Consider the following 25,345-nt stretch of genomic DNA (forward strand, 5'->3'; position numbering starts at 1 on the left):
CAGAGGTGGGCAGGCGAGCGTGCCAGGCCCACATGCTTACAGGTTAAAACCAGAGGAGTCTCAGGGATAATTTGCCACAGACCCTTCTACAGAGGATGAAAACATGGAAGGTAAAAAGTCACCCAAGTTCACAGCAAGCTGCCACTGGAGGGTTGCCCTGCCACCTCCCCCGCTCCCACCTGCGATCCCCTGGGTGCTGCCGTCCACCGAGGTCCTGATTCTGCTGCTCCCCAAGGCCCCAACCCTACTGGTGCCCACGTCCTCCCAAATACATGCCCCCACACTCATGCACGTGCACACACGTCCCACAGGAGGGGGCACGTTGAGGGGGCACATTGAGCTGGAGGTTATGGGGTATGGTCCAGGATCTGGTGGGCATGAGTTGGGGGCAGTGGCCATGGAGGCTCAGAGAGGCATGTGGCAGAGAAGAGTCAAGCATCAAGGGTTTATGCGTTAATATCTCTGCTGCTGTCTATTAGTTTTCTACCCTCAGACTGGCTGCCTACCTCTCCTCTATCCGTTGGCTTCCTTACTTGTCACAATGTCTCACAGCATTGCAGTGAGTGAGGATTAAATGAGATGCGGCATGTCGCATGCTTAGCCCAAGAGCCTGGTACCGTCCACATTCAGCCAATGGTGACTGTAATGTTATTCTTGTATTATTACTTTCCAGGGCCCTAGAATTCTGAAAGCACTCCCAGAGTTTGGCACTGGGATCTGACCCTGCCTCCCTCTGCAGAGCTCTGCGGCTGATGGGATTAGGTACAGCGCCTGATGCGTGGAGCGTGGAGCACGTGCTCAGAGAAATCCAGTTGTGCTTATTTCTTTTTCTTTGACGATTAGGTCTCTAGGTAGAGAAGTTGGCACTACTCCTTATCACCACTGAAACAAGTGAAAGTTATGTGTATGCATTGTATCTAGAAAACCAGTGGCACACTTAGGAGAACTGTATTTTGCCGTGTATGCGTACTTTCTGCCTAAATTTTTGAGGGAAAAACACAAATGAGCATTATACATGGGTAGTGTGTCTTGGGAGAGGGGGACCCAGTGGGTGTCCCAGGGCCACCATGCTCTCCTGCCTGGGCCCCCAGGCACATGGGGTTATGGTCCAGGATCTGGTGGGCATGAGTTGGGGGTAGTGGCCATCAGGGTGAGGGCCCAGCCCCAAGGGTTGGCTGCCTAGAGGGGATCAGGACCCCTGTGCAGGCTCCAGGGACCCACCTGGCTGCCCTGGGCTCAGAAGCTCCCAGCTACCTACCAAGCACATGGCCATCTCAGCTGCAGCCCCTGAGATGGTGGGGAGGGAAGGGTTCCCAGGAGGGAGGGAAGGGGCAGCCTCCACAGAGCAGCTGGCTGCAGGAAGACTATACAATCTACATGTTTACCCAGGGAGCATCAGCCTTCCCTCAATGTGTCTCTTCCTGGCTGAGAGCCAACCAATTTCTCGAGGGGCATTTTTGTGAAAGTTTGAGCCCAAAACGTGGGTGCACAATTATACACCGGAGCACACGCGACACAGCAAAATATGGTAGTACGGCAGCCTGCCCATAGCCACGGTTTTGCTTTCTGTGGGTTCCGATACCCACCATCAACCATAGTCTGAAAATATGAAATGGGAAATTCCAGAAGTAAACTCTTCATGAGTTTTAAGTTGTGTACAATTCGGCGTAGCCTGGTGAGCTTTGGTGCTGCCCTGCTCTGTCCTACCCGGGAAGGAGTCCTCCTCTGTCCAGTGTAGGCACACCGTCTGTGATTCCTACCCAGTACTTCCTTAGTAGCCACCTCTGTACCAGATGGACTGTTGTGGTGTCACAGTGCATGGTGCTGGCATGTTGTTACACTTGGTGTGTTGTATAATTAGTTATTGTTGGTTTCTTCCTGTGCCTAGCGTATAAATTAAACTTTTTCACAGTCAAGTATGTCCAGGAGAACACAGTGTAAAGGGCTCAGTACTACTCAAGGTCCATGCATCCACTGGGGTTCTTGGAATGCGTCCCCTATTTTAAGAGGGGACTACTGTTACTCCCATTGTCACTTAGTGGGAGGGAACTAGAAGCACCCTGGCACTGAATGTACAGCTTACACAAGCACCTTGGACAGCTGGACCAAGGAACAGAAGAGCAAGCACCTTTACCCTGGATGCACTCACCTCCCAACAACCCAGGGAGGACTGGCCCTGCCATTAGCACCAAAAGGTTTCAGGCGGTACCCGCATCTGGGTAGGGTACACACTCTGGGGAGGAACTCGTCCTTCTCTCTGAGCTGCGGCCACAGAAGCTTCTGACCCCTTTGCAGGTAGACTAAAACCTCAGGAAGAGGAACCAAATGGTGGATTTGTAATTTGGGGGCCTGGATTCAAGGCCTGCATCCTCTTTATAACTGTGGTTCATGGGAAAAGTAGTTGTCCCTCAGCAGGTTGGGAGCACAGCTTCCCCTTAGGCCACAGAGGCCTGGCATGATGGTGAAGGTCAAATGAGATGGCACCCAGGAGAGCGCCGTGTATGCTGGACAGTATGGGCACACGTTCACCTTTCCTGCAGCGCCCTGGAGAAGCACCATATCACTATAAGCACACGGCAATGCCTGAGGGGCTCTCAGAGTTGCCAGGCTGCTGGGTTCCCAGGGCATTTTATGAAGTACGTACATGAAGCCCTTTGTCACACACCAGGTGTGGGACAGGACAGACATCTATCTGCTCAGGACAAGGGGAACCAGTGGGAGGGGCTGTCACCAGGGCACTGCTCAGTTCTCACCGGGGCCCGCCACGGAACGTTATCAGTCGGAAGCTAAGTGGACCCATGCTTACAGCCAGTTGAACGGTGAAATTTTACTCAAATGTTTCATCCAAAAATAACAGCCCTTTGGCTGTTAGCTTGAAACTGAATGTCTAGGTAGTTTAGTTTCATCTGGATACACGCTGAAATGAATGTGAAGCTGTGCTCAGAACAGCTGAGGGAATCAGGGCCTTTGCCTCCAGAAACGTGAGGACATGTGGCTTTACAGCCTTCACTAGACTCAGATTTGAAGAAGCAAGTGTCAAGGCCCTATCCAGCTTGCTTAGACCTCATGTTAAAATTTTATAGGAATTAAGAGCCTTGGCTGTCAGCTCCTAGGACTTCAGTGGAATCTGCAAATCAGCCACAGGCCTCCCAGTCCTGTGCTGACACCACCAGGCACTGAGCTTCCATAAGACAGGACTGTTTCACTCACAGTGTCTCTCAGCGCCTCTGGTGGGGCCTGAGAAGGTTGTTGACTGAGAATTGCTGTCGTCTTGAGACTTGGCTGGGAAAGGAGATGCACGTTTGCTGAGAGCTTACCTGGTTCTGGACACAGTTCTGGTCACTTCATAGAGGCAGTCTTACTCTCGTCTGTACGACAACCGTGTAGCAAAGAGATTAAATAAATTGCCTGAGACAGTTGACCACTGGTTTTCAATCTTTTTAATCTTCCAGCACACTTGAACCTATAGTGAAACTTCTGTAGCACTCTTAAATTATGCTTATCCAAAAAAAATGTAAAAAAATATACTTAATCTGCTTTGAACGTCTTCTGAAAATAATTTAATTAACGATCTTTAAAAGTTTTCACAGTAGGCGGCGCCTGTGGCTCAAAGGAGTAGGGCTCCAGCCCCATATGCCAGATATAAGTGGCAGGTTCAAACCCAGCCCCAGCCAAAAACTGCAAAAAAAAAAAAAAAAAAAAAATTTCACAACACACCTAAGATCCTCTCACAGCACATCAGTTGAAAATCAGTGGTCCACCAACAAGCAGCATGAAAGATTTGAACCCAAGTTTATCTGATTTGGAGTAAATTAGGATTAGATCAGCTTCATTTGTCAGAAAATCTCAACCTGTAATGCTTTATATGACAAAGGTTTATTTCTTACAGTGCTGTTACAGAGGTATGGGGTTAGGCAGTCCAAAGCTGATAGGATTTCTCCTCAAGCTGGGAGGGACTCAGACACCTCTCAGCTCCCCAGAGTGTGAAGCTCATCTTTATGGCACAAGATGGCTGCCAGAGCTCCATCCATCACATGAGGTACCAAGATTTCCCCAAACCTCTCACACAGTATTTCTACTTAATCTCATTCGCCAAAACTTTGCCATGTGGCAACACCCAGCTCCAACTGCATCCAAGGGTGGGAACCAGGGTATTTCAGCTGAGCAGCAATATGACCAGCTAAAAATCAGGATCTTAGTCTTGAGGATGAAGAAAAGTCTGTGTTGAGGAAGACACAAACACAGACTCCAGACAGCACATGATTGTCTTTCCCTCTGGTTCAAGAAACATTTTCTTTCACTTGTACTTCATAGCTCAGGTCTGGCTCTCCCACTCAAGTTAGAGGCCATTTCAAAAACCAGGGTGTGACTAAAAGGACCCCCAAAATGGACATAAATGTAACTTCAGGTATATAGATATTTGATAATTTTTGGTTGCTTTAGTAAAATTTACCTTTCCAGGATTTATTTAAACCCACTGTCAGTCCTTTTCAAAACTACCCTGACGGCACTCTGATATTCTGCTTGTGGGAGTGTAAACTGGTACAGCCATTATGGAAAACCATATGGAGGTTTCTGAGAAAACTGTAAAAAATAGACAATCCATCAATCCACAACTGGGTATTTATCCAAAGGAAAGGAAACCATTATATCAAAGGCATATCTGTACCAGCGTGCTCATTGCAACACTGTTCATGATAGCCGAGGTATAGAATCAACCTAAGTGCCCATCAACAGGTGAATGGATGAAGAGAATACGGTGGAGAATACCAGTATAATAGTACTATTCGGCCATAATAACAAAATCCCGCCATGTGTAGCAGATGGATGAGACTGCAGGTCATTATGCTGAGTGGAATGGGCCAGGCCCAGAAAGACAGATAGCACGTGCTCACATTCATACATAGAAGCTAGAAAACCCAAAAATGATCTCATGAAAGTAGAGAGTGGACTGATAGTTACCAGAGGGTGGGCAGGGGGTAGAGAGAGGTTGATTAGTTGGTACAACCGTATAGTTGGATAGAAGGACTAAGGCCTAGTGATTGATACCACACTAGGGCGACTGTAGTTAACAATAATACATACTGTATATTTCAAAATAGCTAGAAAGAGATCAGGAATGTTCCCAAGACAAAGAATTGATAAAAGTTTGAGATGATGGATATCTTAAATACCATGATTTGATCCTTACACCTTGTGTGCATGTATCAAAATATCACATATACCCCACAAATATGTACAGTTATATATCGATAAAAATTTAAAATTTCCCAGGAGGACCTCTTTTCTTCTTATTTTTCATGCTTGCCTTGACGCACAACACAGGTGCCTTCATGCTACTCGTGGTATCACTTGAAGACACTCTAGCTCTGGAATTTGCAGGGATGCCAACAGCGTGGCCAGAGGAAAGGGGGTCAAAACCCACAAGAAGGAGAGTCACATCAGCGTTTGATTACTGAGTTAGTGATAAAGTGGGAAGAGAGAGCTGTGGCCTCAGATTCACAGGGACTGAGGTCCAGCACTCAGCCTTGCAGGGCCTGCAGCTGGCCTCCTGCTCCATGCTCTGGAGGTCAGGGAGTGGCCGGCCAGCCCACTTCTCCACAGCACCCTGCAGTTGCTTGCCGACTTCTTCCCTGCCTCCACCTCCCATCTCTGAGTTGTAGCCTTATGTGGGGTCACGGAGCTGGCATCTGGTTCAGATATTTCTCATTTGAGGTTCGTGGATAGATTCCAGAGTGTGTCATCACTATAACTGGGTGGAAAATGAACATGTACCACAAATTCCTGCTCTTCACATTCATGAGATTCTTCAGGAATCTGTTCTCATTTTATAGACACCTTCCATCTGGAGAAGCGAAGGGATTCTCCCACCCCATGCACATCCCACAGCTCTCCCTGGCAGTCTGGAGACCCAAAGGTATCATCAGCTCCAAGCCCAGTGCCCTGCCCCGTGGCAGTGGCCCATCCTGGACCTCTCTGCGGGGTGGGTGATAGAAACAGCTGCTCTCCATCTGGCCCAGCTCGTGAAGTCAGCAGAGGAGCACACAGCTTCCCCGCCTGGCCCCCAGCCCCTCCAGGCAGTCCTTCTGTCCAGAAGCGGGGGAGGGGTGTGAGGAGGGACGCAGCCAGGCTCCTTGGGCCCACTGCTGTATTTCTTATGGAACGTTTCCTGCTCTCAATGTATTTTGTCCTTCTCCCCAGAGGTGAAGTGGCCAATCTTCTCCTGAGATTTGATGTGATAGTGTAACATGTCATAGATTCTGAAGGAGAATCCTCAGGTTGACAGTTCAGAGGCTCAGAGGGCAACCCAGCTTTCGGAGGGAGTGAGTTTGGGTTCCTTTCCATCACACTGGAGACGAAGCACTTTCAAAAATGCTATACAACTGGAACTCTGGTATTTGTGTTGAGAAATCATCACACAAAATCTGGCATCTAAAATCCAAAGTGACCTTTTTGGAGCAGCCTTAGCCCTCCATGAGAAGGCAAATACAGCCAGATTTGCCTGACATTTTCTTTTTTAAATTTCAAGCATTCTTGATTTCACATCAGCTGTTGATCTGTTGGTTTGCAGCTCCAGCGTAACTAAGGCCCATTCCCTGCTACTACAGCCTGATAAAATACCTGCCTTGAAACCCCACTCCCAACCCTGCAGCTCCTGCCCCTCCCCACCCTCACTGGCATGCCTGGCAGCAAACGTGCAGTGTGTGCAGGGGAGGTCGCAGAAAAGACCATTTTTCCAAACAGGAAATGACAGTCTTCAAAGTTGAATTGCATTCCATTGTCCTGTATTCACCTTTTTTTTTTTTTTTTTTAAACACAGAGTCTCACTCTGTCTCCCTGGGTAGAATGCCGTGGCATCATAGCTCACAGCAACCTCAAACTCCTGGGCTCAAGTGATCCTCCTGCCTCAGCCTCCCCAGTAGCTGGGACTACAGGTGCCCACCACACCAGGCTAGTTTTTCTATTTTTAGTAGAGACAAGGTCTTGTTCTGACTCAGGCTGGTCTCAAACTCCTGAGCTCGAGCGATCCATGTGCCTTGGCTCCCAGAGTGCTCGGATTACCAGCACGAGCCACCACACCCAGCCCTGCATCCACCTTTAAAGATCAAACATATTTGCTCACTTCCTGAAATCCTTGTTGACAAAGCTAAAGGAAGCCTGTAAACAGGGGAGAGGTTTGTCCTACTCCTGTTCCTCACCCAAATGTAATGTGGAGTTCAGTGAGGGGATGGTCTGGGCTCCACCTGGAGTGGGCAGGGAGGGCATAGGAGGTTTCAGGCCGTGCCCCAGGCTCTGTGTGCTGGTCTCAGACAGTCCCATCCATTGGCCTAAAAGCAGGGCAGGTATGTGTGTAGCTGAAGCTGAGTCTTCAAAACCTAAAAGTCAAACAGGTTGGGAGCCCGTAAGTGCCTCGGGGCCTTGTTCATCAGCTGGAGAACTTTCTGTTTAACATAGCCCAGGAGACTTTTGACTGGGGTCGGGCATCTAGGTAGATTCTTGGTTTGTCTTTTCATAGCATCATGGAGCAGGGCTCTGGTTCTGGGCCCGCTAGCACGTGAGAAGCATCTGGACAGTGCAGTCAGCTGGGGGCAGTGAGGCAGAGGAAGTGACAAGCGAATAACAGAAACCATCTGAAAAAGGAGCCCTCCCACTTTTAATGTGCCGCTGCTGTCTGTTGGTCTGTTGTGCATGTAGCAGTCTGGGGGACTGAATGTAGCCCCTTCAGTTTTCATATCTTCCAGAGGTGACAGTTTGATTCTGCCCTTTTTTGCCAGGCAGCTGCACTCTAGCTCTTAAGATTATCCTCCCTGGATCACTTGAGGCAAGTTATTGGAAGATGGAGTTTTGCCTGAATATACCGTGCAAAATTAGGTCCCAGTGCCCACACATGACATTCAGGGTGACCGTGTTCCCAGCTTGCCTGAAACCCACCTGACTTATGTCTGTTGTCCCTGAGACTAATAGCACTTCCTTTCATTCCTGAAAGTGTCCCCTTTTGAATGATTGTTTTTTTTTTTATCTTGGTGTGGTAGTTACAGGGAAGGGTTGGGGGGAGTGAGCCTGTGCCGCACCATCTAACCCCTGGCCCTTTCTGTCCCCACAGCTCCATTCGGCAGCCCTGGCATCACTGAAGGGAGATATCGTGGAGCTCAACAAACGTCTGCAGCAAACAGAGCGGGAACGGGACCTTCTGGAAAAGAAATTGGCCAAGGCACAGGTAAAGGATCTGGATATGGGTTTTTGTTCATTAACTTTTAAAATTTTAAGATAAATGTGGATGTAGAAATTCTCACAAAATAAATTACAGTTTAATGAACACTGCATCTTGGTCTGCTCTGGCTATTATAACAAATAACCATAGACCAGGATTTAAGCAGCAAACATTCATCCCTTGCAGTTCTGGAGGCGGGGAAGCCCAGGGTCAAGGTGAGCACTGGTTGGGTTCTTGGCCTGCAGATGACCACCTTCTCACAGTGCCCCACATGGCAGAGAAAGCAAGGTCATCTCTCTGCCCCTTCTCAGGAGGGCGCTAATCCCATTCATGATACCTCCACCCTTGTGATCTAATTATCTCCCCAGAGCCCCACTTCCAGATATCATCACATCGAGGTGGACCCACTTCCAAATATCATCACATTGGGGAAGCCTATGAATTTGGGGGTGACATAAGCATTCAGTATGTATCACATTTACATAACTGCTGCCCAAGAAATAGAACTTACTAATGACCCCAGAAGCTACCCTGTGTGTCCCACCCCGGTCTCCACGCTCTCTTCCACAAAGGTAACTACTACCATAACTTTTATAGTCATTTATCACTCAAGTTTGCATCCCTAGATGATAGAGTTTTAGTCTTGCCCATTTAAAAAACGTGTTTCCTGGCTCAGTGCCTGTAGCTCAGTGAGTAGGGAGCTGACCACATACACTGAAGCTGGCAGATTCGAGCCCAGCCCAGGCCTGCTAAACAACAATGACAAGTGCAACCAAAAAATAGCTGGGCATTGTGGCAGGTGCCTGTAGTCCCAGCTACTTGGGAGGCTGAGGCAAAAGAATTGCTTACACCCAAAAGTTGGAGTTTACTGTAAGCTATGATGCCACAGCACTCTACCCAGGGCGACATCATAAGACTCTGTCTCAAAAATAAATAGATAAATAAATAATAAAATGTGTTTCCAAATAAAAATAAAAAATACATGTTTCCTTTATATCTCTTAATCTTTTGATTTTCCCTCCATTCTTTGTTTGCTTCTTAATGCATCTGTGAAATCTGATCATTTGACCAGAGTTTCCCAGTTTGGATGGTCTGATGTTGCTGATTGCACACTTGTGGGTATAGGTCACCATGTTCCTCTGTTTCCTGTATTTCCTACAACTTGGCAGCTGGAGCCACAGGCGAAGTCAAATTCATTTTCAATCGTTTTGGCAAGACTTATAAAAGGGTATTTTTTTAAAACCGGGAGGCACAAAATGCCTGGTTGTTCATCTTTCTGTGATGTTACCAGCTGTTAATCCTCAATGACTAGGGTTATTAGTTAGGACTTACTTTAAAAATCATATTTTAGTTCTACTGTTTTTCAGTTATTAATTAGAATGCCTTTATGGAGACATTTCCTGCAACCTACTATGTGTTAAAACATGGTATATTTCACAGAAGAAAAGCAGAATAAGCACTTGATTCTTTAACTTTTTTTTTTTTTGAGACAGAGCCTCAAGCTGTCACCCTGGGTAGAGTGCTGTGGCATCACAGCTCACTGCAACCTCCAATTCCTGGGCTCAAGCGAGTGTCCTGCCTCCACCTCCCAAGTAGCTGGGACCACAGGCGCACGCCACAACGCCTGGGTATTTTTTAGTTGCAGCCATCATTGTTGTTTGGCAGGCCCGAACCCGCCACCTTCGGTGTATGTGGCTGGCGTCTTAGCCTCTTGAGCCACAGGCGCCGAGCCTCTTTAACATTTTTTAACATAATAAATTGATTCCCTATGATCCTGGGAATAAGCCAACTTATTTTCTTAGAAATATTATGTATTTAAGCATATTTGGATTTCAACCCATTGTAATTATTTTTCTTAGAGAAACTCCAATTGCATTATCTTTAGCCACTAAGAGCCTCTTCAGTTGAGCTCCTGATTCTTTTAACACAAGCCTCCTGGTTGTTCCAGGCTCCCATAGTGCGTTCCTTGGCCCAAACCTGGGGTTAAACATTTTCAAGCAACCATAATTTCTCTCAGCAGGAAATGCTATGTCAAGATCATAGTCTGTGTCGTGAGGATGCTCATTGCTTCTAAGTTTCTCATTGATTTCATGTCTGTTTTGTAGACAGAGCCAGGAAATTATTTACTAATGTACATAGATATATGTGTGTAAAATTGAAGATGATAAAATACCTTAAGAATTTATACTAATACCTTCAGTCCCAATTCAGACTACAGGGTATTTTTACTTCTGTATTTTATCTGTATTTTATCTGTATTTCCTTTCTTCCGCACTGAGAATCCTAATTCTTAAGGTTACAGGGGATCATAAAATTAGAATATCACATAATTACTCATTTGCTCTATCCTACATTATATACAGTTTCAGAGTAATAGGGTTTTTTTGTGTGTGTTTTTTGTTTTTGAGACAGAGCCTTAAGCCATCACCCTGGGTAGAGTGCTGTGGCATCTAGCTCACAGCAACCTCCAACTCCTAGGCTCAAGCGATTCTCTTGCTTCAGCCTCCCAAGTAGCTGGGACTACAAGTGCCTGCTACAACGCCCGGATATTTTTTGGTTGCAGTCGTTATTGTGGTTTGGCAGGCCCAGGCTGGATTCGAACCCGCCAGCTTAGGTATATGTGGCTGATGCCTTAGCTGCTTGAGCCACAGGCGCTGAGCCAGAATAATAGGTTTTTCAGGGGGGGTTGTTGTTGGGTTTATTCTGAGAAATGGAGTCTTTACCAGATGCAGACCGGGAGTCCGTGGGCCTTGTAGACCTTCATGTATTTGTCAGTTTTCTTCTCCACGTTCTTTTCGGCCTACTCCTATAGCCTAGTGGGCAGTTTTTCTTCCAGTACTGGGTCTTGGCCTTCTCCTTCCTCTTCTCCCCCTGGGTTGCTGTCACTGCCTGGCACTTCCAGCCTGCCTCCTGCCTCCTTTGCCTGCCACCCCAGTAGACAGATTTTCTCCCAGACTTTAGACCCACAACCTTGAGGGCAGCAGAAACCAGCCATCTACTTTTCCTTATCATAGGAAGATGGGATTCCTGTTGATCACCATGAGGCTGTCCAGGGCAGCCTGGCCTCGCTTGGTCTTGCGGGACATCAGGCTTTGCACAGCCCCCCAAGGAAACGCAGCCAGGTGCCTGGAAACAATAGGGGCCAAGGATGGGTTGGTGTTCATCTGCCTGCTCAGGAAGGCTAGGTACTTTAACTTGTTTCTGTAGAAATTGCCAGAAACACTGATGCCCTCGCAATGCACAATAACCACCTTTGGGCCCAGCTGTACCTGTTTGGCTGTGATGGCCACGTGGTAGCCTCTGCCATGTGCACCAACACCTGCCCCCTGCCACCTTCAGCAGCCACCTGGGAAACAGAGTAAGAGCGTTAATGCTATCATTACCAATAGTTAGGGGAAAGAGTTTTTAAAATTCTTCTTCCATTATGTTCTCCTCATTCCCCTCATTTTTTATAGGTGTCCTATATCAATGCTGCCTGTCCATATAGCCATCGTGTCATACACTCTCCCATTTTAGTTGCCTTTTACTCCTCTACGAGTAACTGTATGTTTAGTGTTCACCATAGCTCCTATGTCCGTGTCCCTCCATTTTTAATTAATTAATTTATGGTTTTGCCCAAAACTTATTTTTTAGTAGTTTCCTCAGATGGACTCCTGGGAATAATTTCCCCAAAGTTCTTGCCATGTTAATAACAGTGCCTCTATGCCCTTCATACTTGAAAGGCATATTGCTGGGTATAAAATGCTTGGCTCATCTTTTATTTCCTTGAATATATTGCTCTATTTGTTTCTGGCAGAGAGCGTTATTACCACTACCAAAGTCTGATAATAATCTAACTCTTTTCTCTTATAAGACATTTGTTTTAGATATTGAAAGGATTTTCCTTCCTTCCTTCTTTCCTTTTTTCTTTGTTTCTGGCAAGTTTTACTACAGTAAGTCTTAATCATTCCAGTTTGATACTCTTAGATTTGCTGTGTATTGTTTTGAAATCCTTTTTTAATTTACAGAAAGATTTTTTTACCTTGTTTAATACAGGGTGGCCATAAAGTCTGGGTGTGACCTATTTAAATTGTGCATGAACTTTATGGGCACCCTATATTAGTTCTCCCCCTTTGATTTTTCGGGGACTTCTATTATTGGTAGTTTAGACCATCTTTGCCTATCAAAAATGTCAGTCATCTTAAATCCTTTATATCTGTCCCCCCACTTTTTTTAAAAAAAATTTTCTTTTTTGCAGTTTTTTTTTGCCAGGCCTGGGCTTGAAGTTGCCACCCCTGGTATATGGGGCTGACACCCTACTACTCCTTGAACCACAGGCACCGCCCTCCCCCCACTTTTTTGAGACACAGTCTCATTCTGTCACCATACGTAGAGTGCAGTGGTATCACAATAGTTTATTGCAACCTAAACTCATAGCCTCAAATGATCCTTCTGCCTTGGCCACTCAAGCAGCTGGGACTATAGGCGTATGCCACAATGCCTGGCTAATTTTTCTGTTTAAAATAGAGATGGGGTCTTGTGCTTTCTCAGGCTGGTCTCAAACTCCTGAGTTCAAATGATCTTCATACCTTGGCCTCCCAGAGTGCTAGGATTACTAGCATGAGCCACTGAACCCAGCCTTATATCTCTCTTTTTAAATTTAACTTTCTTGTTCTTGTGGGATATTATATGTTATTTTTATTCTCTCTTTTGTGTCTTCCAGTTGAGTCTTCATTTGTGAAATGCAATTTTCATTTTACATTTGGTTTTGTGTTCTATCACCTCACTTCTGAAAACTTTTGGTTTTTTTTTTAGAGACAGAGTCTTACTCCACTGCCCTGGTAGAGTACTATGGTTTCATTATAGCTCACAGCTACCTCAGTCTCTTGTGCTCAAGAGGTCCTCTTGCCTTAGCCTCCCAAGTTAGCTGGGACTACAGGTGCCCACTACAATGCCCACCCAGCTAGTTTTTCTATTTTTTAGTAAAGACAGGGTCTCACTCTTGCTTAGGCTGATCTGAAACACTGATCTCAAGTGACCTACCTTCCTTGGCCTCCCAGAGTATTGGGATTACAGGCGTGAGCCACTGTACCCAGCTACTTCTGAAATTTTATAATGCCTAATTATATTCTTTTATGCAAAAAAAAAAATAAGAACAATGAAATGACTATGCTATCCTTTCTGTGTAACATGCCTTGGTAAATGATTTATGTTTGAGGCTTTACCAGATTGTGGAATAGCAAATTCATGTGTAAATTTATGCTCTGTGGCCGCAGTAAGTTTTACCAGCTCTCTAAATATTATAGTGCTATGATTAAAATGTAAAATGTAAATCGTGGTTATGTTCATCAAATACTATCAAAAGAGCTTCAACATCTTTTGAATAATTAATGGTGACTCTGGAACTGGTTGAATAAAACAAGGTTCATTATACATGGTAATGAGTTCAACCTGGAGGTAGACTTTTGAGAATAGTGATAAGAGCCCGATACCAATATGATAGGAAAGACAAAATATGTCTGTATTGATTTTTTCGTTGCTGTGTAACAAATTGTTACAAACTTACTGGCTGAAAACAACATATCCCTATTCTCCTGAGCTGACCAGGTACACAGACAGGTACATCCATTTGAAATTATATATAGTAGCCCGGTGGGCACCAAGCTTTGGGGAAACTGGCTAAGATCATATATGATCTTGATTTGACCGATATAATTATTTTAAATTAAATTACTGCATTTTTAAGTACTATAGACAATGCTATAGCAGACATTATCAGCCCCGTTGAAATTGGTGAGCAGTAATATGGAATACTTTCTATTTCTAATCTCTCTATCTTTGGAAAGCAAATCTCCTGAATTTTCCACCTGTCAGCTTTCAGGGAGAGAATATAGCATGGTGTTCATTAAACGAAATGAAAGTATCTTCTTTTCTCTCTCTCTCTTGTTTTCTGAGATAACTTAATGATGGACGCAGTTTGCATGCATTTTCTCTGTGAGGGTCGCCTCACTCCATTCCTTACCTGCACGTCTCTACCCGTTAGTAAACTGCTCTAGCTGCTTGTTAATGGCATTGCATTTGTACTTGCCCCTCTTTGTTTAGCTGCTCGGTGTCCCCACTTCCTCTTAGCGGGGAACCTGAGCCAGAACTTAGAGTGAGGATGGAAATACCCCAAGTAGGATTAGCTGTTACCAATCCACTGTGACCCTGAGGAAGTAACATCACTGTTACCATATTTGTAAAGGTAGGGGTACTGGCCTCCTTCCCAGGATGGCAGAGAGGATTAACAAATTAACGACGGCATTGCATTTTGCAGGAATCCAGTTCATAACGCTTTTAGGTCTGACAGTTGAGACTAATGTGATGATGAAAGATCCATGGCCTCTGTGGAGATAAAACGCAGTGAAGAACATTAACAAAACCATAAAGCTCCTTAGCATGACCACATGGAGCAGGGTTTTTCCAGTGACTCGCATTCTTAGACTGGTCTGTCTCTGGGCTAACTCAGGGCCTAGATTTCAGCAATAGCAGGGATCAGCCTAAAGGGTTTTATTCTCAGCAGCTGAAATGATGATGCTTGTTTTTACTTAACATTTTTGCATTTAGGCAATTTCACCAGTTTGTGTGGGTAGACACAAGCATCTATATGGATTTTTAATTTGCTCCATCATCATGATAGGAGAGCTAAGATCTTGAGAAGAAACTTAAGTGCCAGATGGACTTCAGGAAAACCAAAATATCCTTATATCCAATCTCTGTTTTTTTTTTCTTTTCCTTTCAAACTGAAAGTCTCTAGAGTTTCAGGAGAAATCTAGATGCCCAATGATACTGACCTTCAGAAATTCATGGCAGGCAAGACATTGCTACCATAGGCTTTCTCCTTCCGGCTTTGTTGCCCGTAGGATCAGTCAAAAATTGAATGTAGTCTAGGAGGAGAGGGAACCTTGGAGGCAATTACCTGTAATAGTAGGAAAAAAAAAATAGTAGGGTATTGTTTAATTGTTTTGTTCAGTAGAATGTACAGTGTGTTTCCGAACAGTAGAGAAAAGAAAATAACCCCTGACTTGTAAATTTTTCTAGAAAACACTGCCTTTGATACCAGGGGCTGCTAAGTAAGTTGTTTCTGAATAATTGACTTTGGCAGCTAGAGAGATTTTGAATTATCCTTTTTCACCACCTTGGGTCTCCTTTTCTGTCTCCATCCTCCCCGGGGGGCGAGGGGGGGGAGCGGTGAGGAAAGAACTGTTTGGGTTTTCCTAGCTCTTGTTTGGTATGGTAAGCCCTAAGATTCGTGTTTCATGAAGTTTATCAGAGGCATTTCGGGGTATGAGACCAAGGTACCCCTTGAGATCCTTAGGCAAATGGGAAGGAAAATATAAACCCACAGGTTGGGGAGCTGAGAGAGAGAGAAATAGAGGGGAGATGATTGTGACTACAACAGCTTCAAACTCTTGGTGGCAGACACAGAAATCAGAGAAGTTTGGGTGGGAGTTCTGCTTACTACCTGGGTTATAAATAATTGCTTCACATTTAATCTGTTTTCTCATCTATCAAATGATTGTATCAGTCAGGATGTGCAATGATAACAAATAATCCCCAGTTTTCAGTGGCCTAAACTATCAAAGCTTTATTTCTCATATCTTCCTAGGAGCTTTCTGGGCCTGGCAGGGGGCTTTGTGCTGTGCTGTCCCCACCCAGGCTCCTAAGCTGATAGGCCTCTACCATCTGGTATGTTGTTAGTAGCCATGGCCTGGAAAGGCAAGGTAATAAATCCTGCAGGAACCGTCAAAGGCTTTTAGGCAAAGTGGTGTGTATTCACTAGTGTCTCAGTGGCCTAAACCAGCCACCGTCCTCAGCTTCAGAGGGAGAAGTAGAACCCCACTGTGTGCGTGTATGCAGGCAAACCAGAGTCTTGGGGAAGGCCTCTCCTGGCTGTTGGTCACCCCACCAGTAAAGGTCCTGGTGGAACCCCACATACAGAAGAAAACACTAGAGGAAGATGAATGCTATTTGGGGAAACAATTGTTAATGGGTTTATGAAAAAATGGGTGTATCTTCTGTCATTTTTTAAATGTCTGTAATATAAAGTTTTAACTTGAGAACTGGAAGGTTTATGTAAATGTTGAGTAGTGATCCCAGAAGTAATACCCTCTTTGCCTGTTTGGGTGTCCTTAATACATTACCTTCCGAATGAGGCTCTTCTGGGGCACCTGCTCACAGGTGACTCTGCGACAGAGGTGTGGAGTTGAGTGTGGCCAGCCTATGTCCTTATGGAACAGAACACCTGAGATGTCACGCCCTCCCTGGTGAAAAATGCTCTCCAGGTCACAGAAACTGGGTAGTGAGAAGCAGTGAGCAGTGGTGGTACCAGAGCGTGGTAACAGAGTCAGACCCCCAGGAGGCCATTCCTGCCTGTGTGAGAGTCACCAGGGTGGGAGGGGCAGCAGCAGGGCCTGGAGGAACTTATCTGGCCTCAGTGCCACCCACTTTTTCACTTCTCCCACACTCAGGGCCTCGTGCCTGGGGGTGATGCTTGTGCTGTTTAACAAGTGGGTCCTGTCCGGTTCTCTGGCTCCTATAGGAGATGGCTAGTTTCCTTCCAGCTGCTGCCCTGGTGGGAGTTACTCTGCCGTGTCTCAGGTCAGAAACGCTCGGAGGATCTTCCCTGAGCTGTGAGATCAGTGCTACATCCTCTCCCTGGCTGGCACAGATGAGTGAAGAGTATCAATGAGCAGGTGTGGGTTTGTGCAGGTGAACCTCAGCCCTTCGTACAAGGGCCAAGGGTTTGTTGTGACAGTGGCTTTCCAGGATTCTCTGTCCATGGAGAGGTCTCCCAGGGTGCCGCTCTGCCATCCCTTCTTCCCACCCCACCCCACACTTCAGTCTATGCTTCTTGTTCTCCTGAAGAGAAGTCTGGGATTCTTTGTCCACCCGGGAGCGCTGACTGCAGGTCCCTTCAAAGTATGCGTCAGAATCACCTCCTCCCAGCCCAGCCTTATTTATGGAATACTATGTAACAAAACAAGGAATCACTCTGATATTCATAGAGGGAGTATTCTAGAGGCTGTCCACCATATGAAAAAGCATTAAAAAATACAGGGACATAAACCAAATAAAATCTTTGCCCTCTGCTAAGAGAATTTTTTCTCCAATATGTTCTTGTTGCTTCTCCCAAATGAACTCCTGATACAATTTGGGTCCTTTTTTCTCCTTTTAGCTACTAGTGCTCTTTCATCTAACTGAGTCAGCAGGCTTCCTATTACCTCTTTTTTTTTTTTTCTTTTTGAGACAGGGTCTCTGTCACCTTGGGTAGAGTGCCATGGAGTCACAACTCACAGCAACCTCAAACTCCTAGGCTCAAGAGATCGTCCTGTCTCAGCCTCCCAGGTAGTTGGGCCTACAGGCGCCCACCACAATGCCTGGCTAGTTTTTCTATTTTTAGTAGAGATGGGATCTCACTCTTGCTCTGGCTGATCTCGAACTTCTGAGCTCCAGGGATCTACCTCCCTCAGCCTCCTAGAGTGCTAGGATCACAGGGTGAGCCACTGTTCCTGGCCCTCCTGTACCTCTTGTTCATGCCCACGCCTTGCAGCCAGGCCTTGCAGTCTGAGGGAGAGGATGGTGCGGTAGCAGCCAGCCTGCTCTGTCTCCATCTGACCCCTCTACAGCCGGGGCAGCCACATAGGATCTTATGGTTTAGGCAGCTCTGATGGTCAAGGGGGATGCTGAAGGGTGGTCCTCTGGTGGCTACCAGCTGGTCGTGCGCCTTTTTTGTACTTACTTGCACGCTTTCATCATGAATTGGATTTTGTACTTTCTTGTCAGCCTAGGTGGCGGTAGTGCCTGCTGACCTGTAAAGATTGCACAGAAAGAAAAAGGCGTGGAAACTAGGAGGGAGCAAGAGCTCACCGTGGACAAGAGGAAGCATTTCCCACTCAATTATAGCCCAGAGAACTGACTGTGGGGAACCAAAAAGACAGCTAACAATGTGGCCAGGCAGGTGTCATGGCGTGGGAGAGATCTGGTCAGAGGCTGGCACCGCCCTGGGATCACCTTACGGTCCCCTGCTGGCCTCTGTGAGCGTGTCCACCACACAGGTGCGTGTTCACCCACCACCCTGAGGGCGGGGCAGAGCGTCTTAGCAGGAGCTCACAGATACTCCACTGTGGGCGTGTGCCAGGGAAGTACGAAGCTTTCTCATTTATGGACAGAAACTGTCTTGGAAATACTGTCATTTGTGGGCTTCTCTTGTTCCTTTTGAAGTGTGTCAGATGAAAAAGGTGTACACTCACGAAGACAGCACTGATGGCCTATTGCAGTGTGGCTGCTCGGGAAGACGGGTGCAGGCAGGGCTGCCACTCCTCCTCTGTCCCTGCCTTTATTCCCGCTTATGTTTTGCACACTTGACCTGGAGTGGAGGTCACTGGCTGTTTCAGGTTGTCACTGAGAGCAGTAGTTTACATCAGCATTTTTCAGAGAGTGACTGTCCCACTGAGGTCAGTGATACAGCTGTCAGCAACCTCATCACTTCTAGTCCTATTTCTGGAGCTCCGAGTGACCCCCAAGAAGTTATGCTGTACCAGGTGGTTAAGGTGTGGTCCCCTCTGTGACTTGTACAGTTGTACTGCTCAGACTTCTTGTGGTGGGGGGACCTCTGTCTGCAGGTTGAGCTGGGCTTACTGCAGTGTCCTGTTCATCTTTGAGAGCTCCGTCTCTGTTAGTCACTGGGCGGTGCTGATGTGGGAAAGGAGGACGTTGGAGGGAGTGGGTGAGAAGTCTCCCCAGGCCCTGCCTGCCACTGGGCCTGGAGGGGCAGACTGCAGAGCTGGAAAGTACATCTGGCTCCTGGTATTAAGGAAACTTACCGAAAATGAAATAAAATGAAAATTCCTCTGCTGACAGGAAATTAATTAAGACTGTAGTAGACAAGAGCTCAAGCCACACTGCCTGTCCCGTCACTGAGCAGTGTTTGCTGTTAGGTAAACGAGATTAAATGCACAGGAACAGGTGGGGGCTGAGGAGGTAGAGGGACGTCAAAGAGGTGAGCGAGTTCCTTAGAATTTAAACTCTGGCTATAAAAATGTTTTTGTAGGGGGCATCACCTGTGGCTCCAAGGGTGGTGGGTTTGAACCCGGCTCTGGCCAAACTGCAACAAAAAAATAGCCATGCATTGTGGTTGGCACCTGTAGTCTCAGCTTGAGGCAAGAGAATCGGCTAAGCGCAAGGGCTGGAGGTGGCTGTGAGCCATGACACCATGGCACTCTGCCAAAGAGCAACAAAGTAAGACTGTGTCTCTAACAAAAAAAAAAAAGTTTTTGTAACATCTGCTGCTTCTTCATCAAATGCTAAGCAAAGGAAGCTTGTCAGCCTCTGTTGTCATTTCCTCAAAGCTGTCTTCAGGGCAGCAGGAAGTGTCCTCATCTGTTCATTCCCCGGAGCTCCTAGATTCCCAGCCACATGCTGGTGCTAGGCTAGAGAATGGAACCCCCAGTCCCTGCCTTCCAAGAGCTTATATTCTGGGAGGAAAGGATAATGAAAGCACTAAATTTGCAGATAACCCAGCCAGGTAAGACATGGTGTCATACCATTTAGGATTATTTGGTCAAAAAGTAGCCAAAATAAACTCTGGCAAACTTCATCAAAAAAGATGTGAATTTGCAAAAGGGAAACTGAACAGCCATCAAGGAAGTGTGGAAGGAAGGTCGGGGATACAGGTAGCCAGAACTAAGTGACAGTCTCTTTGGGGCTGTTGGTGAGTCACTCCATGCAACCGGATGTCTGTTCACTCAAGATTCAGTTTCCCAGAAGAAGGTATCTGATGACTCCGGCTTGGGCCACTTGCCTGTTTCTTGGCGAGGGGAAAGCAGAGTGCTTGGTTAGTCCCCTAGAGAATGTGTACAGTGTGGAGGGACAGTTTCCCAAAGAGAGAAAGGGCACTAGAAAGGCAAAGACGCAGGTGTCCACCAGGGGCGTTGAAAACTTAGGCTGTTGTGTGTCTCCTGGGATTCCCAGCCACTGAGCAGGCGTGTTTTATTTGGGGCATACTCAGTGTTGATGTCATGATGGTTTGTGGCCATAAAACTTAGACTCACCCACCGGCACTTGCACCCCATTCTCTCATTCTCAGTGTGAGCAGTCCCACCTCATGAGAGAGCATGAGGACGTCCAGGAGCGAACCACACTTCGGTATGAGGAACGCATCACGGAGCTGCACGGTGTCATCGCTGAGCTCAACAAGAAGATAGACCGCCTGCAGGGTACCACCATCAGGTACATGTGCGCCAGGGCACCCTCTGCTCCGCTCTGCCCCTCTGTGCTGTGACCTTGGCCTTGGACATGAAGTAGCCCTATGAATCCTAATGATTTCTCTTTGTAACTAAGACTTCTACCATTTATAAGGTACTTTATCTTTGCTTTGCTAACCTTATACTTTCACCTCATTATTCTGTTCTGATTTTGATCCTTACACTCGCCCTGAAAGGTAAACAGACTGGGGGGTGTGATCCTAGTTTACTGATAAGGGTGTAGAATCAGAAGGTGGATGAAATGTTTTATTAACGAGTTCTGTGCTAGGGCCTGGCATCCCTATCACCCAACACCTTTTATCCACCCAACTGTTTGCTTCCCTTTGAGCTTTTGAGAGATTTATGAATGTGGCTTATAACTAAGCATTATACGGGCTTCTAGATAATCTCATTACATTATGAACTCACCTTAAGTTGCTTTACTGACACTGACTTATCCTCTTAACCAGACACCTAAAGCAGGGGGCAAGATCTGATCCATCATTTTACTGGTGAAAAAGCTACAGCTTAAAAATTTTGAGTGCCTTGCAATTACATTTAACAGAAGGTAGAGGTGGAGTCAGAGCCCAGAATATCTCTGTCTTTACTTAATTTTCTTTCTATGAAACTGGCGGGTAGGGATTTGCCACCTTTGCTTGTTAATCAGCTGGCAGTGAGTCTTCTATACCCGGTGCTGAGTGGGCTGTGCCTGCCCTGGTGAGCAGAGCCGGCATTTGCTATAAGTGACTTAATGGAGCCAAGGATGAGAACGTTTATCTTCCCGGCTGTGCTCAAGGGGAGAGCCTGAGGAATGCAAAGGGTGGGCACCTACCTTTTCGGAGAAGGAGAGCTTTGTTCACGGAGTGTTTATATGAGCCTCAATTAAAACAGACTTAGAGGCAGCTACTTAGAACTCTCCTTCCAGAAGTCAGAGGAAACTTGGGATGTATTCTGTTCCAACTCCGAAAGTCACAGTCATGACAGGGCTTCTCGACGAGGGTACTAATGGGAATGTGTTTTCTGGGAAAAAATTGTGGAAAAATTTGCCCTGAGCTGGGGCTGCACAATATACTTCATATTCTCATTTAGAACCTCAAGGCTTTTAAATTGTATCCTGGTCTTCAGAATGATTGCAGGTTAAAAATAAGTAGAGAAGAATTTTCAGCCTGAAGAAATAATTACAGCAGATTTAAAGGAGGCTGAGAAAGGACATTGGCAAATTTGTAATTTCCATTAAAACATGTTACACTTTTAAACACTTGAGAAGAGAAAGCAAATCAGCTCAGTGAGTTGTGGGGAAAAAATGCACCACATATCACCTAAAAAGCTCCATTTCAAGATGTTTCAATTGAGTGTAAGGACTGAACTGCTTCACTTTAAAATACAGTGAGCTTCTTGACCATAGACATTTAGTGATGTCTTTTATTTAAAGGAAGATTGCATCTGTGGAGATGTCACATTAAATTCTTCTCATTTTCATGTATGTAGATGAACTGGCCTCTCCTTGAGGGGACTCCCCACAAGGCGGGAAGGCACAAAGGCATGTGGACTAGTGATGCAAACCTCCTGTTGTCCTCTGAACTCCAGAAGTTAGAGAATGTGCTTTTCAAACAAACACGAAAGCTTCATTCTCAGCCCTCAGCCCTCCAGGGAATAGGTTTGGCCTTCAGATTAGGGTTTGCCAAAGAGCCAGAACCAATCAGATATCGATCTAGAGATAGAGATGTGAGAGGGGATTTACTAGAGGAATTGATGCACGTGTTGGAGGAGGCTGAGAGGTCCCGTGGCAGGCTGTCTGCAAGCTGGAGACCCTGGGATGCCATAGTGCAGCTCAGTCCGAGTACACAGGCCTTCCTCAGAGTCAGGGAAACCCTGGTGTAACTCTGGGTCTGAGGCCAGAGGCCTGAGAACCTGAAGGTATCAGGTGCCAGTTCTGGAGTCTAAAAGCTAGAGAGCCTGGAGTGCTGCCACAGGAGAGCAAGGGAAGAGCACCCCCCTTCTGAGAGAGAGAGAGAAAGAGTGCTTCCTTTTCTCTTCTCTCCCAGATCCCCTGATGACTGGATAGTGACCACCCTCACTGAAAGTAGATCCCCACTCAGTCCACCAACACACTCAGTCTCCTCTGGAAACACCCAGACTTACCTGCAAACAGTGCTCTGCCAGTTCTGCAGGGATTTCTTAACTCAGTAAAGTTGACACCTAAAATTAATGATCCCAGTCTCAGCTCCTAATATGCTGTGATAGGCCCAGTAGGAACCAGGCACCCTGGATGGCCACTAACTGCCCTAGAATACCCAGGGTCTGGAGAACTGATTGTCATGCTGGTCACGTAAAATACTCATACCATATAGATTTTTTTTGTCACTTTAGTCTGGTCTGAGTTAAGAATTTATTGGAGAAAGTAAAAAGATCATTAATAAGGGAGTAGTTTATGTAAGCTATGGTATTCCCACACTTAGGAATTGCTAAGGAAAGAAAACAACAGTCTCATCATTTTAAAATTTTTATCTCAAGTCACAATCAAAGAACCAGTTACCTTCTGTGACTATCCTGGACTCTCCTGTCTCTTACATCCACAGGCTAATATGCCCAAGAATCACACACTGCAGGTGGCTGAATCCCAGTGTAAGTTGAATTCATAGCTACATCAGCACTCTTAAGTGAAGAGTTGAGTACTGGTAGGAAAAGATGAAATGGTGAGGATTTAAATGGGAACATTTGGGTAGATTCAAAAGAACTCAAATACCTAGGGCCTATATATTCCCTTCCCATGTGATAAAACTCATCCTACCTTGATTGGGGACTCTGTGATGAACTCATTCCAGGTAAGAAGTGGCAGATAAATTCATGTCCCATTCCTACTTAATTCATCATTGTCTTTAACCCCAAAAATAGTCGGATTTCATCATATCCCAAGGAGACAAATAGAAAATCTAACCTGGAAAAATATACCTTAAACACCAAAAGATTTGTAAAGGTCTATTATTTATATTCCTAGAAACTTGGGAAATGCGTGTGGGATTAGGATCTCAGGGTTCTAGACCAGGCAGGGAGAGATACAGTGTTGGATTGATGGTGATTTTATTGATCTGACTGTTCCTACCAAAGATTCTGGATTCATTGTCAGCCCCAGCAATTAGATTAACTAAAAGTATCCTCAACAGAGTACTCTACATTAGATGATGTTGAAACTCCAGGAGTTCAGACGCCTGAGGAGTTGGAAATTTGGAGGGGGGATGATATCATTAAAACATGGTCTTTGGTGCCACTGACCTACAGGAGTCACAGTGGGCTTGGTTACTGTGTTGATCAATAGCGCCACAGTAGTATTCAAAATGTTTGACTTGTAGGGATCTTTGCTAGTGGCTGTATGATCATGGAGTCTCTAGAATTGATATAAACGAGAGCCTGCTAAAGATTTATTTATCTTTATATAGAAAAAAAGAAGAAAAAACTCTGGCCTGATGAACAGAGACTTGAATTGTCATCACAGTGGAGAGTCATGGCCTCTTATCCAATTCTCTTACCTGACTCAGTTCACAGAGCCAGAGCCCATGGATGAGGGGGAGGATGTATACAGCCCTGCCCTTGCTTTCACGGCTTCCAAAGAGAACCGCAACTGACCTACAGCTACTTAGATGGGAGACTGTGCAGTGGAGTAAAGACAGAGATGATGCTCTGGGTGATAACTGGACACTGGCTCTGAGCTGATGATAGTCCCTAGGGATCCAAGGGACTACAAGTCAAAGGAGGACTTCTGGGGGTGTGTCAGTCAACGTGGGCTGCCGTGACAAATACTGTAGACTGAGTGGCTTAATCCATAGGAATTTATCTTTCACAGTCGGTCCTGAAGGTTAGGACGCCCAAGATCAAGACACGAGCTAATTCAGTTCTGCACTGAGACCTCTCTTTCTGGCTGTCTTCTTGCTGTATTTTCGTAGCCTCACATAAAGGGAGGAGAGAAAGAGGAAGCAAGCTCTCTGATTCATCCTCTCCTGAGAGCAGTATCCCACAGGCTCATCTAACCCCGATTGTATCCAAAGGCCCCATCTCTAAATACCATCACACTGGGGGGTAGGGCTACAACGTAAGAATTTTAGTGGGACACAATTTAGTCCATAACAAAAAGTCAGGTGGCAAGTGGCATCAGGGCCTGAATCCACACCATAGCAGGCCCAGCTATGGCACCATCAGAGAGATGACCTTTTGCAATGCCTTGGTGATGTGTTGCTGCTGCTTTTTTGGATCCAGGAACCGAAAGGGGAAGTGGATCTTTTCATTCATACACCTTAAAAACCCACTTCAAGAAAGTATGTGTCTATTACCCTGATACCAAAATCAAACAAGGGTACAGCAAAAAAACAAAACAAAACAAACAATAGGTCAATATCCCTGATGAACACAGACACAAAAATCTTCAACAAAATACTAGCAAACTAAATTCAACAACACATTAAAAAGACTGATACATGATGAAGTAGAGTTAATCCCAGGGATTCAAGGATGGTTCAATATATGCAAATGAGCAAATGTGATACATCACATTAACAGAACCAAAAACACAAACCACATGCTCATTTCAATAGGTGCTAAAAAAAAAAGCATTGCATAAAATTCAACATCCCTTTATAATTAAAACACTCAACAAACTGACCTCAAAACAAAAAGGCCATATATGACAAACCTACCAACGTCATTTGGAACAGGGAAAAATTGAAAGCCTTTCCTGTAAGATCTAGAACAAGACAAAGATGCCCACTTTCACTGCCATTGCTCAACATAATACTGAATGTCCTCTCCAAAAAAATAAAGAGCACCTAAATCAGAAAGGAAGAAGTTAAGTTATCCTCATTCGCAGACACAGTCCTAT

At 45.7% G+C, this 25,345-nt stretch overlaps 1 protein-coding gene across 5 annotated transcripts in view; it reads left to right on the top strand.

Moving 5' to 3' along the window:
- The window catches only part of MCC (mutated in colorectal cancers), a 137,988-nt gene that overhangs the window by 20,537 nt on the left and 92,106 nt on the right, over positions 1–25,345 (top strand). For all 5 annotated transcript variants that reach the window (XM_023512732.1, XM_023512730.1, XM_023512731.1 and 2 more), the window contains exons 2-3: positions 8,105–8,218; positions 20,319–20,461. In XM_023512732.1, the coding sequence (XP_023368500.1) occupies positions 20,337–20,461 (125 nt within the window). In that variant the 5' untranslated portion in view covers positions 8,105–8,218; positions 20,319–20,336. The remainder of the gene's footprint in view (positions 1–8,104; positions 8,219–20,318; positions 20,462–25,345) is intronic.

Source organism: Otolemur garnettii, unplaced genomic scaffold, assembly GCF_000181295.1.
Source record: "Otolemur garnettii isolate 467f Iridium unplaced genomic scaffold, OtoGar3 scaffold00030, whole genome shotgun sequence".
NCBI lineage: Eukaryota > Metazoa > Chordata > Mammalia > Primates > Galagidae > Otolemur > Otolemur garnettii.